The 14,463-nt window shown below is 32.5% G+C and overlaps 1 protein-coding gene across 1 annotated transcript; it reads left to right on the top strand.

Annotated features, from left to right (window-relative positions):
• The first annotated feature begins 5,065 nt into the window (after positions 1-5,065).
• On the top strand, positions 5,066-14,238 carry LOC115965691 (probable protein phosphatase 2C 11). The gene is made up of 9 exons (XM_031084980.1): positions 5,066-5,356; positions 7,842-7,984; positions 8,213-8,311; positions 8,425-8,583; positions 8,865-8,951; positions 10,677-10,768; positions 12,080-12,151; positions 13,794-13,942; positions 14,026-14,238. The coding sequence occupies exons 1-8, from the start codon at positions 5,127-5,129 to the stop codon at positions 13,920-13,922; spliced, it is 1,011 nt and encodes a 336-aa protein (XP_030940840.1). The 5' UTR covers positions 5,066-5,126; the 3' UTR covers positions 13,923-13,942; positions 14,026-14,238.
• The last annotated feature ends 225 nt before the right edge of the window (positions 14,239-14,463 follow it).

Below are 14,463 nucleotides of genomic sequence, written 5' to 3'. Positions count from 1 at the left end.
AAAAAAAAAAAAAAAAGCAATCAGCAATTTTTTTGAATCAAGAATTTTTTTTTTTTTTGCATAATATAATATATTGGATCTAAACCTAATTATTATTTGACTGTTGGTACGATGGTTACTCTATAAGTATAAGTGTTTATGGGATGTGGGGGTTAAAAGTCGGTATTCAAGTCAACAGAAATAAACTTCACACACATATACATTAGATTAGGTTAAAATAAAATTCTATCTTATATCAAAAAAATTAAAAAATTTAAAAAACCTATTATGCCATGTCACTAGCAAAATCAATTTACGTCTTTTTAAATTTTTAGATATTTCATTCCCCTTCTGACTGTTGCACGTTGTTATACATTTTCTTCTTCATTTTTTGGGCTGTTTTTCTCCCCCATAATTTCACATTCCACCGTTACTCTTTATCAAACCCTTCTTCCATCTTCTTTTTCCTATAAATTTTTTAAGATAAAGTTTGGTTATAATTTTGGTTGTAGTTTAAGGTTACAACTTCACTAAATATTTTTTTATTGAATATGAATTTTGACAAATCTACCATTAGATTACATTATCTTTTCATATCCTTTATACTTGAAAATTTTTCAAGAAATCAAAGATAAATAACTATGTTATCAATCAATTATTTAAATTGTAAGTTTTTGTAGTATAAAATTATACATAAAAAAATAAGTTTATTGATAATATAATAAATAACATTCGATTGGGCATGTGTGTAAGAGCATAAGAAAAACATACAATCAAATAGTTAAAATTTCAAAATATGTAATTGTGGGGTGCAAACGATTTACGGGCCAGGCCCATTTACCCAGGGAGAATCCAAAGGCCCAAGTCGAGGAGGATTATGGCCCAAGTCCAACAAAATAGTCTTTGGGTACCGCCGAGGGTAGTTCAGTCCTCGGCAGACCCACAGTACCCCCAAAAGGAAGGGTAAAAACGGTATAGGGTCGGAACCTAGAAGAAAGATCTAAAATATCCAGGAAAAGCTGCCTTTACTGCCATTCAATGCTCTGAACCTGACAGAGCCGCATTCTTTGGCTTTTTACAACCACCCCCAACGACTTTGAGTATGGGCTGATTAGACAAATATCAGCCTTGGGAATGTTGACCCTATACGTGGACGAAGGACAGTGGACACCGGCGGATATAAAAGGAAAAATCAGTAACCTAAGGGGGGGCTGGGAAAAATGACCAAAACACGAGAGCCTCCCAGCCCACCTCCAGGAGAACGACTCTAGGGGTGACGACCATTTAACCTTGTGCGAACGCCATGAAAAACCCACCGCCTATCGATCAAGGCCTAGCCTTTCAAACCCACGCTCTACAAATGATATTGTTAGGGCCGTTTTACGTGCGAACCCGACACAGTTACGGTCCGCCACGAATCGTGACCCCACAGTAATAATGTTAATTTTTTTTAAAGGGAAATTTTAATAAGCACGGTGTGGTGTTTGTTAAGGTTTTCCTAATGTGAGTCATACATAATAAAAAAATGTAATAAATAAAAGAAAAAGACATAAAAATCCTTATAAAGCTAAAAAAAAATGACATAAAACTGCCAAAAAAAAAAAAAGACAAAATTATCAAGAAAAAGTCAAAAAAATTGTTATTAACCCTTTTTTCAAAAAGAAAGTTGTTGTTTATGGCTACAACTAAGTTTATAGACAAATTCTATCTAATTTTCAATTACTCCTTTTGCGTCTCCCGCTCTCTCTCTTTCATTCCTTTCAAGTTTTATTTTACCAACAACAAAAAGAGGTTATTTCTGTCCACTTTCTTTTCCTTTTGGTGGATTTTTATGATTTATGTCATCAATGTAGTGGATTTCTAATTATTTCTTACAAATCTATTTTGGGCCGAGACATTTTACTATTTTTGACACGTTTAAGAGTTTATTATCTATTTCTTTGCTTTTCTTTTTCTTTTGGTGGATTTTAATGGTCTTGCACATTTATTTTGTGCTGATATATTTTACTATTTTTGGCAGATATGTCTTGGCTTATGCATTTTTTGCTATTTTGGTGATTTACGTTCCCTCAAGTCCTTCCTCTCTTCTCACTTTGGTTTGGTTTTAGTTTCGATTAATATTTAATTGTTTTAAAAGTGAAATTTTGAGTTTTACACAATACTTTGTCTATATATTTATAATTGTGTACCAATTGTTTGAGTGATTTTTTATTATAAACTTTATCTCATATGTATGATAATAATATAATTTTTCTTTTGAGATAGAGTTTAAATTTATAACACCTGCTTTATGATAATTACTATTTATTATAGGCTAAAACACCATTTAATTTTTGATGTTAACAAGATTCAAACTTAATTATTTTATTTAACAATAATAAACTTTATTTGTTAAGCTAACTAGATTCACAAACAATGTTCAATTGATGCTTGGAAAATTTCATCTCATTTTTTTTTTTTTTTTTTGATGATTGGAATTTGTAGTTTATTATACCACCATTGTTTGGGTTTTTTATTTATTTATTTTTTTTATGACTTATGAAGTTCGCAAATCTTAAGTTCACACTTCATACAACTTGACCTATGATATTCAACTACACAAAATATAATATCATAAAATCTACACAATTATTTCTGTGTACAACCAATAAGTAAACAAATCTATTTGTTCTTCAAAAAAAAAAAAAAAAAACTTCTTCGTTTTATTTATTTATTAAATGCACATTTCTGTTAAAAAAATAATATTAAATGTACATTCCAATTTATTTTAAATATATGATTTTTTTTAAGTGCATCCTTAAATATACTTTTCTTTTAATAATCCGATGCCTACAACAAGAAAGATTGAGAATTAAATCCTAATTTCTTAATAAATAAAACAGCTTAAAGACAGCCTTTTAACATTTATGTATTTTACCAAAAACATTTATGTAGAACCATTTTTAAAATTTTCATGTAAAAAAAAGTTTTAAATAAATAAAATTAGAGAAATGAAATAAATATGTTAATATTTCTTCCAAACATTTCCATCCACCCCATGGGTTAGCAACGTGTGCCAATAATAAATGACCAATATTTAAAAAACCATCTTTTCAAAAATAAAAAATAAAAACCATCATGGAATCAATAAATTAATTTTTTTTTTTTAAGCTTAGCTTCAAACCAATTTTCCTTAAACTCACTATTTGATTATTGAAGAGATCATTTATATATAGTTTTAACCACATTATTTTTGTAGTAAACCATGTCACTTGATTAAATAATACACATAAATAATCTTATAAAAATAGCCACTTTGTGAGTTGGAGAAAATAACTCCAAAGTCATTCGAGACAAAATTTTGTCCATTTCAAATCTATACAGGGTTTTAGTTTTACTTCAAACCAGTTTAGGAAATCTCTTCTAACTCAGTTAAATGCTTTGTTTTCTCGACGGATAACTTTGTGTAAAAATAATTTTCAGAGTTTTCTGGTATTTATTAGCATTAGAAAAAATGAATTAAAGGAAAACTAATTTTGGTTAACATAAAAAGTATGACTTATTTATTAGAGATTCTTTTCCACTATTTTTTTTGGAAAATAACTCTATTTCATGCTAGGCTGTATAAGAAAAGTTAGAAGATTGTTTTTTAATACATTTAAGGTTGCTACCAAAAATTAGAAAATGAAATAATTTTATAGAAAATGTTTTTTTTTAAATAACTTATTTTTTAGACAACTTTAAAATAAAAACAAACAAAACGTTATAGGAACATAAAAATATACTAGCCTCTGAGCACACGCAAAGGCTCTTCTATTTTTTGGATAAAAATTAATAATTTGCATTTATTATAATTTGGGATTTTTACTCTTTCTAATCACCAAAAAAAAAAAAAAAACCTAAGTTTGTAATGAAATTTAAAAAAAAAAAATTTTAAAAAAGGAGGACAAAAGAAACAAATACATTGTGATGAAGTAAAAAATAAATAAATAAATAAATACGTGGGGTGAGTTTTGTAGATTGGAGGAGTTTTGTAGGGAATTAGTGAATAGAAGTAGGAATTTAAATCAATATAAAAATATGAGTTTATTAGAAGCAGGAAAGCATTTCAACGTAGAAGTAGAAATTTATTATTTTTGTCAATTTACGATTTTAACCCAATTTTTAAGTTTTAGGTAAGGGTATTTTTGACAGTAAAAAAACAATAACTAACTTTCTTTTTCCAATTTACTATTTTAACCCCATTTTTAAGTTGTTGGTTAACTAATTTAGGAGTATTTTTGAAAAAACCTAAGTTTGTAATGAAATTTAAAAAAAAAAATTGAAAAAAAAGGAGGACAAAAGAAACAAATACATTGTGATGAAGTAAAAAAAAAAAAAAAAAAAACGTGGGGTGAGTTTTGTAGATTGGAAGAGTTTTGTAGGGAATTAGTGAATAAAGGTAGGAATTTAAATCAATGTAAAAGTATGAGTTTATTAGAAGTAGGAAATCATTTCAATGTAGAAGTAGGAATTTATTATTTTTGTCAATTTACGATTTTAACCCAATTTTTAAGTTTTAGGTAAGGGTATTTTTGACAATAAAAAAAATAACTAACTTTCTTTTTCCAATTTACTATTTTAACCCCAATTTTTAAATTGTTGGTTAATTAATTTAGGAGTATTTTTAACAGGAAAAATAATAATAATTAACTTTCTGAATCCTCTCAATATAATACAAATATCACATGACATATTAAATAATATCCTATGATATCATAATTTCTTTATTTAATCGCCACATAGTCGAAAATAAATTACACACTGTTAGTTTTTTTTTTTTTTTTTACCGCAACCTAGTTGGAAACAAATTTTTTTCTCTTTTATGGGAAAATATTTTTAAATCAGTTCAGAATCTTATATATTTGTTTTTTTTCTTCTTTTGGCTATATATTTGGTTTATATATATATATATATATACATATATATATATATATATATACACATACACATGTATATTTTTTTTTTAAAGTACCAATAAAGTAACTAGTGTGATAGATAACGAAGATTTGAAAATTATTTAATTTTGTTTTTTAAAAACAAGCAAAACCCAAAAAAACAAAAAGGAAAAAAAGAAAAAAAGAAAGAAAAAGAATGCCCAGAAGCAGAGACAGAGACAAAGACAGAGCATGAGCAACAGGAACACGGACACGAACACGAACACAGTAGAAGTAGAAGAAGAAGAAGAAGAAGAAGAATCTGTCATTGATCTCATCAATCACACCGGCGGCGACTCAACCACATCCTCCTCCTCCGCCCATGCCGATCCGATGGCCCCGCCATCACCACCACCACCTACGCCGGCCATCGTAATGTCCTCCAGAGATCCCGACGCCATCTTCAGCGGTGGCGGCATCAGGTTCCCTTCTCTCTCTCTGTTGATTTTTGTTATTTTACTTTCGTTTCAATTGTTATTAGAAAACAACAAAAACATTGATTCTGAAAAAGCAAGTTTTTTTTTTTTTTTTTTTGTGTGAATTAAATTCCAAGAGAAATGAAATTTAGGTTGATTGTATATGATTTGAGAATTTGAACTTATTAGGTTTCAAAATCTAGTGTGATATATTTTTTCATTTCAATTGAAGGTAACCTAGTTACTTTCAATTTAATTCTCATGAGAAAACAACAAACATTGATTATGGAAAGCGAATTATTTGTTTGTGAACTCAATTCCAAGAAACGAATTTGAATTTTTATTTTATTTTATTTTATTTTTTCTGTTATTTGTTTGAAATGTTATTAGGTTATAAAATCTAGTGTAATTTTTTTAATTAAAAAAAAAAATTAGGTAAGTGCAATTCACAGAACTATACATGAATCAAACTCAAAGTTTGGGGTTTTTTTCAGGGAAAAGTGATTTTTTTTTTTTTTACCGAAATGGTGGATTTTGTTCGATTTTAATGGGTCCCATTGAGGTGGGTTTGTGAGAGACTCTGAATTTTAATGCAAAATGTTGTGTATGTAGTAGAACTCTTTTTTTTTTTTTTTTTTAAGGAAAGTAGTAGAACTCTTTTATGAGTATATATTTTGTGAAGGAAAATGCTAAAGGTGACACAAGTTTTACTACATACAGCTTACGAACTGATGAGTCAATGAATGTGATTAGTGGGTTTCAACAACCTCGTAACTGAATATTTGAATTATCTCTTTATGATTGGTGACATATCAGTTTGTAAGGTCAATGTAGTAAAACTTGTAGTGCCTGTAGCAATACTCATTTCAATACTCGTTTGTGAATAATTATAGAGAAAAACCTAATTTCACAACTTGCTGACTTCTGCAACTGTGAGTGGCGGGCTGGGAAGCACAGACGCGACGCCAAACGAGCCGCACCTGCGTCCGACACAGCGACGCATGAGGGATGCCGCTGCCTGTGCGTTGGTGCCGCTTCCAGCTTTTCTTTTTTCTTTTTCTTTTTTTTTTTCACGATGAGGCGCAGACTCAGGCCGATTTGTGCTGAATCGGGCTGATTCGCGCCGACTCAGTCCGTATTGATCCACATCAGGCGAAACCGCCAAAACATCCGAAATGGCCAATTCAGGCCGAAATTCAATAACAAACCCTAATGGCCTAATCTCTCTCACGCATTCTTTAGTCTTCACTTCAAACTTCAGCTCTCTCTCTCACTCGTCTCTCTGTGCTCTCTACCTTTCTATCTCTACTCTCCGTCTCTCCTGTGTTGAGAGATTACTGTACATGGGCTTTGGCTTTGTTGATTGTTCATGGGCTTTGGCTGTACATTTTGCTTTTAACGTGCCATACTAAAAATATTTTAATATTAAAAATACTACTAACAGGCCATAGTAATTTTTAAGAATATTTTAATAGTAAAAATATATAGAAAATATAAATAAAAATATTTTTAATAATTTTTTAATCGCCGCACCCGCCACACCCGCACCCTACTTTTTCAAAAATTGTTGAGTCCCACACCTGCACCCGAATCTGGAAACGCACCCATGCTTCATAGGTGGCGGGACACTTTTTGCCCATGTAGACCCACCACTTGCTATCGCATAAGGCAACAAGTTGTGAAATTGGGTGTGAGAATGGGTGTGTCCATAGGAGAACTGATATTTTGAATTCAGTTCACGCAAAAGCTATGGCTACATGTGTATTCATTCTTGATTTGGTTGATTAGCATGTGTATGATGATGAATGTTTTGGGAGTAAGTAAGCCTTCTTAAATAAACATGGAGAGTAGGGAGCATTAATGACTTATTTGGGAGTTAATTCAAAGAAAAAAAAAATTAGGTTTGAATTGGGTGGTTTGATGTAGGCTTTACTAGTGCTATAAATATTTAATCATAGGTGAGTGATGTCAACCTGAATTGTTGTTATCTTTTACCTGAATCTTAAGTATGTCTACCTTGTTCATATATGTAATGGTTTTGATAGTTTAAAAACATAATTTCTATGGTAAGTTTCCCCTCCAAATTTCATGGTGATCGGTTCTGATGGAAAGGTTAAACTTTTTGAAATTCTGTTCTGCCAGATTTGAACCTCATGCATGTTCAATTTTAACAGTGTGAGCATCTCTTGCTTGGATTGTACTTAATCACATTTAGATGTCAGAGATCAATTACAATATTCAGCAATGACAAGAATTTCATAATGATTTAAGTCATGGGAATTATATGATTTCGTAATTTTAAAGGACTTTTGAACCCTTGATACATGTTTATAGAGAATACCATGAGTTTGGTAAAATACCTTTGTTTGGAATCTTGTCTTGGTTTTTTTTTTTGGCAAAAGGAAGACTGCTTTATAGTGTAATTTCGACCGACAGTTCTTGAGACTGGTTTCAGTTGTAAGTCTGACCAAATCTTCTATTTATTATTTAGCTTTCTCACTGGAAATCAAAATGGAAGTTTCAACTATGGATATTCCACTTTCAAGGGTAAAAGAGCTTCCATGGAGGATTTCTACGAGACAAGGATTTCAGAAGTTGATGGTCAGATGGTTGCTTTTTTTGGTGTTTTCGATGGTACGGCCTAGGTTTTTATTACCTATCCATGGTACGATTTTGTTTTTTTGAGTGTCTTATATCAGGAGAAAATTCATGGCTGGCGGTGCCTTGTTCTTTCTGCTAGACTTGTTACCTTTCTGGGTTGAATATTTTTCTAGAGTTCAGGTCCTTGTGGACAATCTAGATGCTTGTTTATCAACTTCTCTCATTGTTATGTGTTTACATGGATGTTGTGGTCCAATTCAGGCCATGGAGGTTCAAGAACTGCTGAATACCTTAAAAACAACCTTTTCAAGAATTTAAGTGGCCACCCAGATTTTATCAATGACCCAAAGACAGCCATTGGTATGAAGTTGGTGAATTTCTGATGTTATTATGTACGAAATGCTGATTCAAGTTTTTTTCATTCACATGGGTAATGAACTAGAAGCAATTTACATTTCTGTTTTCTGTTATAGTTGAAGTATTTAAACAGACAGATGCTGATTACCTCAATGAAGAGAAAGGTCAGCAAAAAGATGCTGGTTCAACTGCAACAACTGCTCTGCTCTTAGGGGATCGTCTGCTTGTTGCAAATGTTGGTGATTCTAGAGTTGTTGCCTGTAGAGCTGGTTCAGGTTGATGCCTTCTCTGTCAAGATTGTGATTTATTGGACTAATGCTTGTAAATTAAGGATGAACTTAGAGAAATAAAGAATCTCTCACTGCTTATAGTTCTTATTTTGTTTTGATAATGATTTTCTTACAAAAATTGCTTTTGCAATGACATCTCTATGCTGGACTGATGGATTGACTTCCATAGGTATTATGTTGATTTGTATAAGAATACAAATATTTAATCAACAATTCCATATCTTGTATCTCCTTAATTGTGTGATCATTATTGCCTCCTTATGCAGCTATCCCATTGTCTATTGATCACAAACCTGAAAGATCTGATGAGCGCCAACGGATTGAACAGGCTGGAGGTTTCATCATTTGGGCGGGTAAGTTGCATCTTCGTGGTCTTGTATGTTTGCATTTGTTGTTTCTGGGACCCTGGGTTTGTGTGTGATGTGAACTTCTGCTATGGGAAGTTTTTATCTACTTTGTAGTTTTTGCCTAAAGAATATAGTGCCACTGGAGAACAACTTGGGCTGTGTTTACTAACTACACCTAACATTTAAAAGTTGAAAAGTTGTCTCAAATTTTTTTATAGTTTATTGGTTTAGATCTCTTTTGACTTTTGTGAATTACTTCACTCTTAACATTCAGAATAAGAAGAACAGCATGTGAAAAACTTGACTTGTATTGCACATGGATTTTGGAAATCAATCGTGGTGATGTTGTAGTAAGCACGTTGCACCAGCCCCTCAATTTGCAACATAAACAAACTTTTGTTTACATCTTATGCAGCCAATTTTAATACTGATTATATACAAACATATCATTTAATTATCTGCATATTGATCTACCTTAGGAAGAAAAGGAAAATAATGCTAATAATAATTTTCCCCCTTAATCAATCATCTCCCCCAGGGGTGGGGGTGTGGGGGGGACACCTTACTAATAATTTAAGAAATACATAATAATCCACAATTTGAGAGGCTGAACAGTTAAGTTGGTTTTTTCACAATTCATTTTTGATACAAATATAATTGCATTTGAAACTGAATTCTTGTGCAAAGAATGCCAATGAGCTATAGCTCAACTTGCGCTTCCTTCCCTTGTAAGTGCTAGGTTGAGGGTGAAGTCATGAGTTCAAGACCTATTGGGTGTGTGCATAACTTACCAATCAAACAATCTTGAGAAAAGAATAATTCAAAAAGTGTAAGTAAACATAATGATAACTTAACAATCAAACAATCTTCCTGTACATAGTTGTTTTCCTTTCTTTTGTTTGTACATATTTTTTTTTCTGGCTGCTTTATTCTTCTAATGAAGTAGTCTTCTCTTCATACAAGTTTTCTTACCTATCCAAAAAAAAAAAAAATTGTGATAAGTTTTAAATTAATTAAGGGGTCATTCTTTGACTTGGCAAGAGAAGGGGGGTGGGAGGGGGACGTCTAGAATCCATATAATTGTGAGAGGAGGAGAAAGAGTCTTGGAGGTGTGAGTAGAGAGGAAAGAAAAAATGAAAGAGTTACAAAGTAAGATTAACAGAGCTGTGAAAAAAAAAAAAGCCCTCTGATATGCATGTTGTGCATCTTGGAAGGCCAGTAACAATGAAAGGTGTTAATTTCAATGAAATTGTTCCTGACAATTAATAGCGTTTTATTTTAATTTTAGGTAATATCATTGATCCAAGGTATGATTTGGTTTCATTTCAAAGTGTGGTTCATTTTAAACTTAATCTGATTGGTGTTTATAGATTCTGAAAGTAAACTGTAACTAAGAAATGTTGATGATATCTAAGGTTCTACTTCTAGTCTTTTTCAGTACTGTTTTTTTAGATTCTTGCAATCATGGTTTCTTGTGTATTCCCCTTTTATTTTTTTCACAATAAAGTTGGTGTTTTTTTTTTTACATTATTTGGGATATAGGTCAGACATTTTCCACTGCTGTTGTCTCTGGTATCTATTATCATTTTTTTTTTTTTGCCTTGTATAATAAATTAGGTGTTGACAGATCAGTTGTGGGCTAGCTTTGTTACTGTGTTGTCTCAAGTGATAGAAATTAGTGTTTAAGCAACAATTCTTGTAAACTTCTAATCTGTTGCCATGCTTTCACAGGAACGTGGAGGGTTGGTGGTGTTCTTGCTGTTTCTCGTGCATTTGGAGATAAACTACTCAAGCCATATGTTGTTGCTGAGCCAGAAATACGGGTGAACTTTTTCCTTTCTTTTCTTTTGCAGTTGAATGCTGAGGTTATCATCTGACCACTTTTTTGCATTTAAAAGATGCATTTAACTATGGTCAGTTTTTCAATTATAAAGTAAGACATTACACATATGCTCAGTCAGTTTCTCTTGTAATTGTATTCGATAAAATTAAATAAAAATAAAATAAACAAGCAAATTTTTTCAAACAGGTGGAACATAAGATGGCTTTCACTCAAGTTGTTAGGAGGATGGGTTTTGTTTGTGATAGGTCTTAGGTTCAACACTTACCTTGTACAGCAAAAAGGGTAAAACACACGACATTAATTGAACTATAGCCAATGAGCTCTTGCACAAATGACACAGTTGAATTGTAAAGTATAGAAGTTTAGGGTTTGGTGAGAAGAAAGAGAGAGAAGAATGAACTGAGAAAGAGATTAGAAAATAGGTTTACGGTTCAATAGTTTAGTCCCTTCACGTTAGTGTATATCTATATTAGAGTGATGTGACATGATTACAAGAATACCCCTAAGCTAGTACAAGTATAGTAAGATAATTGTAAAATAACTACATAACAGGAGGTGCACACTTCCCTTGGAAAAGAATCTAGAAACCTCAAGTTGCTATACAGGTTGCTTTCTTCCTTTGGACGGCTTCATTAGGGAAAAATTTATTAGCGGAAAATCTTATAAGAAAACACATCATTTTGGTGAGTTGGTGTTGTATGTGAAAAGGTGATGGGGAGACTGTTGATCATCTACTTCTTCATTGCCCTATGGCCAAAGAGATGTGGGATATGGTTCCATTGATAACCTAATGCACAATAACCTGAAATAACACATTATGATCAGATCACCACTATGAACAGGTGTACACCTCCCCTAACATCTTTTAAAAAAATTTCATTCTCTAATTGCTTTGTGCTAAGAGTTTTGTAGCTTAGTGGTATTGCTTGGTCTCCTTTATGAGGAGAATCAGGGTTCAAATTTCCCTCCCTTATTGGTTATAACAATTGAATTATTAAAAAAAAAAACCTCTAATTGATTTATGTACCTGTCTGTAAGTTCTTATAATTTTCTCTTAAAAAGGATTCATACATGAATAGTGGCTAAATTTTATAACAGTCATCAACCTACTGAAACCCTCCTTTATTTGGTTTTGGGATTAGCTCTGTGCATAATATAGGGTAGAAAGCACTGACAAGGCATAATTTTAATCTTCTTTTTATAATAGCCATTTTACTTTGCTGAGCATATTGCTTTACTATCTCAACTTGCCTTGTTAACCATTTATTTAATTTTATTGTCTACTGCCTAGGAAGAAGAAATCGATGGTGTAGACTTTATAATTATTGCAAGTGATGGACTTTGGAATGTCATATCAAACAAGGTGAGTGTTTGTTAAGCCTTTAAGTTATCTGCCATCAAATATAATGAAATTAATTTTGAGTTGCCTTTTTAGTTTTATTCCAAAAATGTTTTGGCTTTTAATTTATGCACATAAAAATTCATTTAGATTCTTTGAAATGGATTTTCCTTCCCCTCCCCCACCCCCACCCCCACACCCCCCACCCCTCCCCTCCCCTCCCCAAGGAAATTAGAAAGTGGTGGCAGCACTTCTTTGATATCGTGAATCGTGATTTAGAATAGTTTAGGGGAGCTACCAAATATTGTGGTTTTTCTTCTTTCATGTAGTGATTATATTTTTTAAAAGAGCTTTTGTAGGGCTTATATGTTTGGTACATAATTTCTTGTTGTTCAATTCCTTTTAGTGGTCATATTCTCTATTTTAGATTCCTAGTTTAATCTACATTATTAGGCTATTTGAATTGTTAATGAGAAAAATTTTAGATATTAGATTGTTGCGTCCTTCTCTGTAGATGTCTTGTTTTTCATTAGGTTGATTATGAGCATGTGTATTTAAGGGTGACAATATATTTGTCTTTGGTGGTTGCAAGAGCAGCCTCAAAAGGAATTGGCTGCAAACAAGAAAATAAGTGATTATTAGCATTGTTAAATTCAAAAATGCCGGGCATAAGTTATTTTTTGTTGGAGTTTGAAAGAAGCTCTTATATTAGTCTGGATTAATTTGAACCTCCTACAGTGGAGACTTCAGGCAGCTTGGCAATATGATCAGGATGGCTTCCAGGATCATCCATTTTAGCTTCTGAGCTACTGAGATGCATTAGGTTCTTCTAGGTAGGTAGAACATTTACAGTTTACAATATGTTGGAGGGAGAGGAGTGATAGAATCCCTGTTTTTGGTAGGAGGCAGAATGGAAGGTGGCGAAACCCTCTGGCCCACCAAAATTAAGGGACTGTTTGGTAAAGTGTTTTGAGCAACAGTTTTCAGTGTTTAAACAATATTACACGCATTTCCACACATTTTTTTTCATCCACACGTATTTCCAAAAAATACAAACAACATTACTAGAACAACATTACCAAACGCCCCCTAAAACCTCCAAAAGTATAGGGATTGGTGGAGGGAGAGAGGGTGGTGTGAGGGGTTACTAACATTGGGTTTTCATCTGAAGATACAATTTGTTTTATGTAAGAGTTTAATGTACATGGACACGTGCATGAGAGAGAGAGAGGCAGGGGGGGGGGGGAGCAAAATTCTGTGTGCATAGCGTGTGGATGTAGATTGGATCTGAAATCTCCTTTTACTTGCTTTTCAAAGTTAAGTCCCCCTCCCCCACGCCCCAATGAGAGGGGGGTGAAAATTTCTAGCTTCACTGTTAATCTTCAGCCAGAATTGTTGTATTCTTAAGTTTGGACCTTGAACCTCCTACTTAACCACAGAGTTCTGAAAGTCAAAGAATTGGCTATGAAGCACTCCCTTACTTGTGCACATGTTATTTTTGTGTAGTGGGTATGAGAATGATAAACGTAGTAGATTACATGTTTTCTGTTTTGCTGTAGCAGTAGTTTTATCGTCTCCTTTTTCTCCTATAATTGCATGTCATTTACTGCATAAATTGTTTTACAAGAAACTGCAATGTCTCAGAGTGCTGTATCTTCTCTTTCAGGATGCTGTGGCTTTAGTGCAGGATATACCAAATGCAGAAGAGGCATCAAGAAGACTTATAACAGAAGCTTATGCACGGGGAAGTTCAGATAACATTACTTCTATCGTAGTTCGGTTTGATAAATCATGAGCATGTATTAAGAGTATCAGGTATTAGTCGGTCTTGCCTATCATTTTTTAATATGATGGAATACTTTTTGTAATTATTTATATATTTTTTTTAAATCTTGCAGGTTTTAGGACCATTAAAGTATCTGCGCCAGTTATGAAAAAGCAGTTTCTTTCAATGTAATTTTTTTTTAATGATGTTATTAGTTTATTATTGTGATAGGCTTGACAGCCGAGCTTTCATGCTGTTGATCCTGAATGACACTTTATTTTGTGTTTGATTGATGGTTTATGACATTGATATAAATTTAAATCATAGTTAATCTCACATTTGAAAATCCTAGCCTGTATTTTTTTAATTGACTTTACTGTTTGCTGGAGCTTATTTTCAGTTTAGTTGGCTTATGCAATCTTGGATACAGGTTCGGTCACATTATACAGGGTATTAGAATGATTAGTTCTCATTTAATGGGATTGTCTTTTAACTTCAAGCACATCAGCAAGGTCGCAAATTATGCAACCCATAGTTTGGCAAAGCATGCGCAGTTTGGGCAAGAAAAACA

The sequence above is a fragment of the Quercus lobata genome, chromosome 10 (genome assembly GCF_001633185.2).
Source record: "Quercus lobata isolate SW786 chromosome 10, ValleyOak3.0 Primary Assembly, whole genome shotgun sequence".
Classification (NCBI taxonomy): Eukaryota; Viridiplantae; Streptophyta; class Magnoliopsida; order Fagales; family Fagaceae; genus Quercus; species Quercus lobata.
This window is presented reverse-complemented; position numbering and strand designations above follow the sequence as displayed.

What these genes read in the sequence shown, in the direction of transcription:
- LOC115965691 (XM_031084980.1), top strand. Translation starts at nt 5,127, where the DNA reads ATGAGCAACAGGAACACGGACACGAACACGAACACAGTAGAAGTAGAA. An exon ending in AGGTTTCATCATTTGGGCGG is followed by an intron (nt 8,952 to 10,676) that starts GTAAGTTGCATC and finishes ATGCTTTCACAG; the next exon opens with GAACGTGGAGGGTTGGTGGT. An exon ending in TTGCTGAGCCAGAAATACGG is followed by an intron (nt 10,769 to 12,079) that starts GTGAACTTTTTC and finishes TCTACTGCCTAG; the next exon opens with GAAGAAGAAATCGATGGTGT.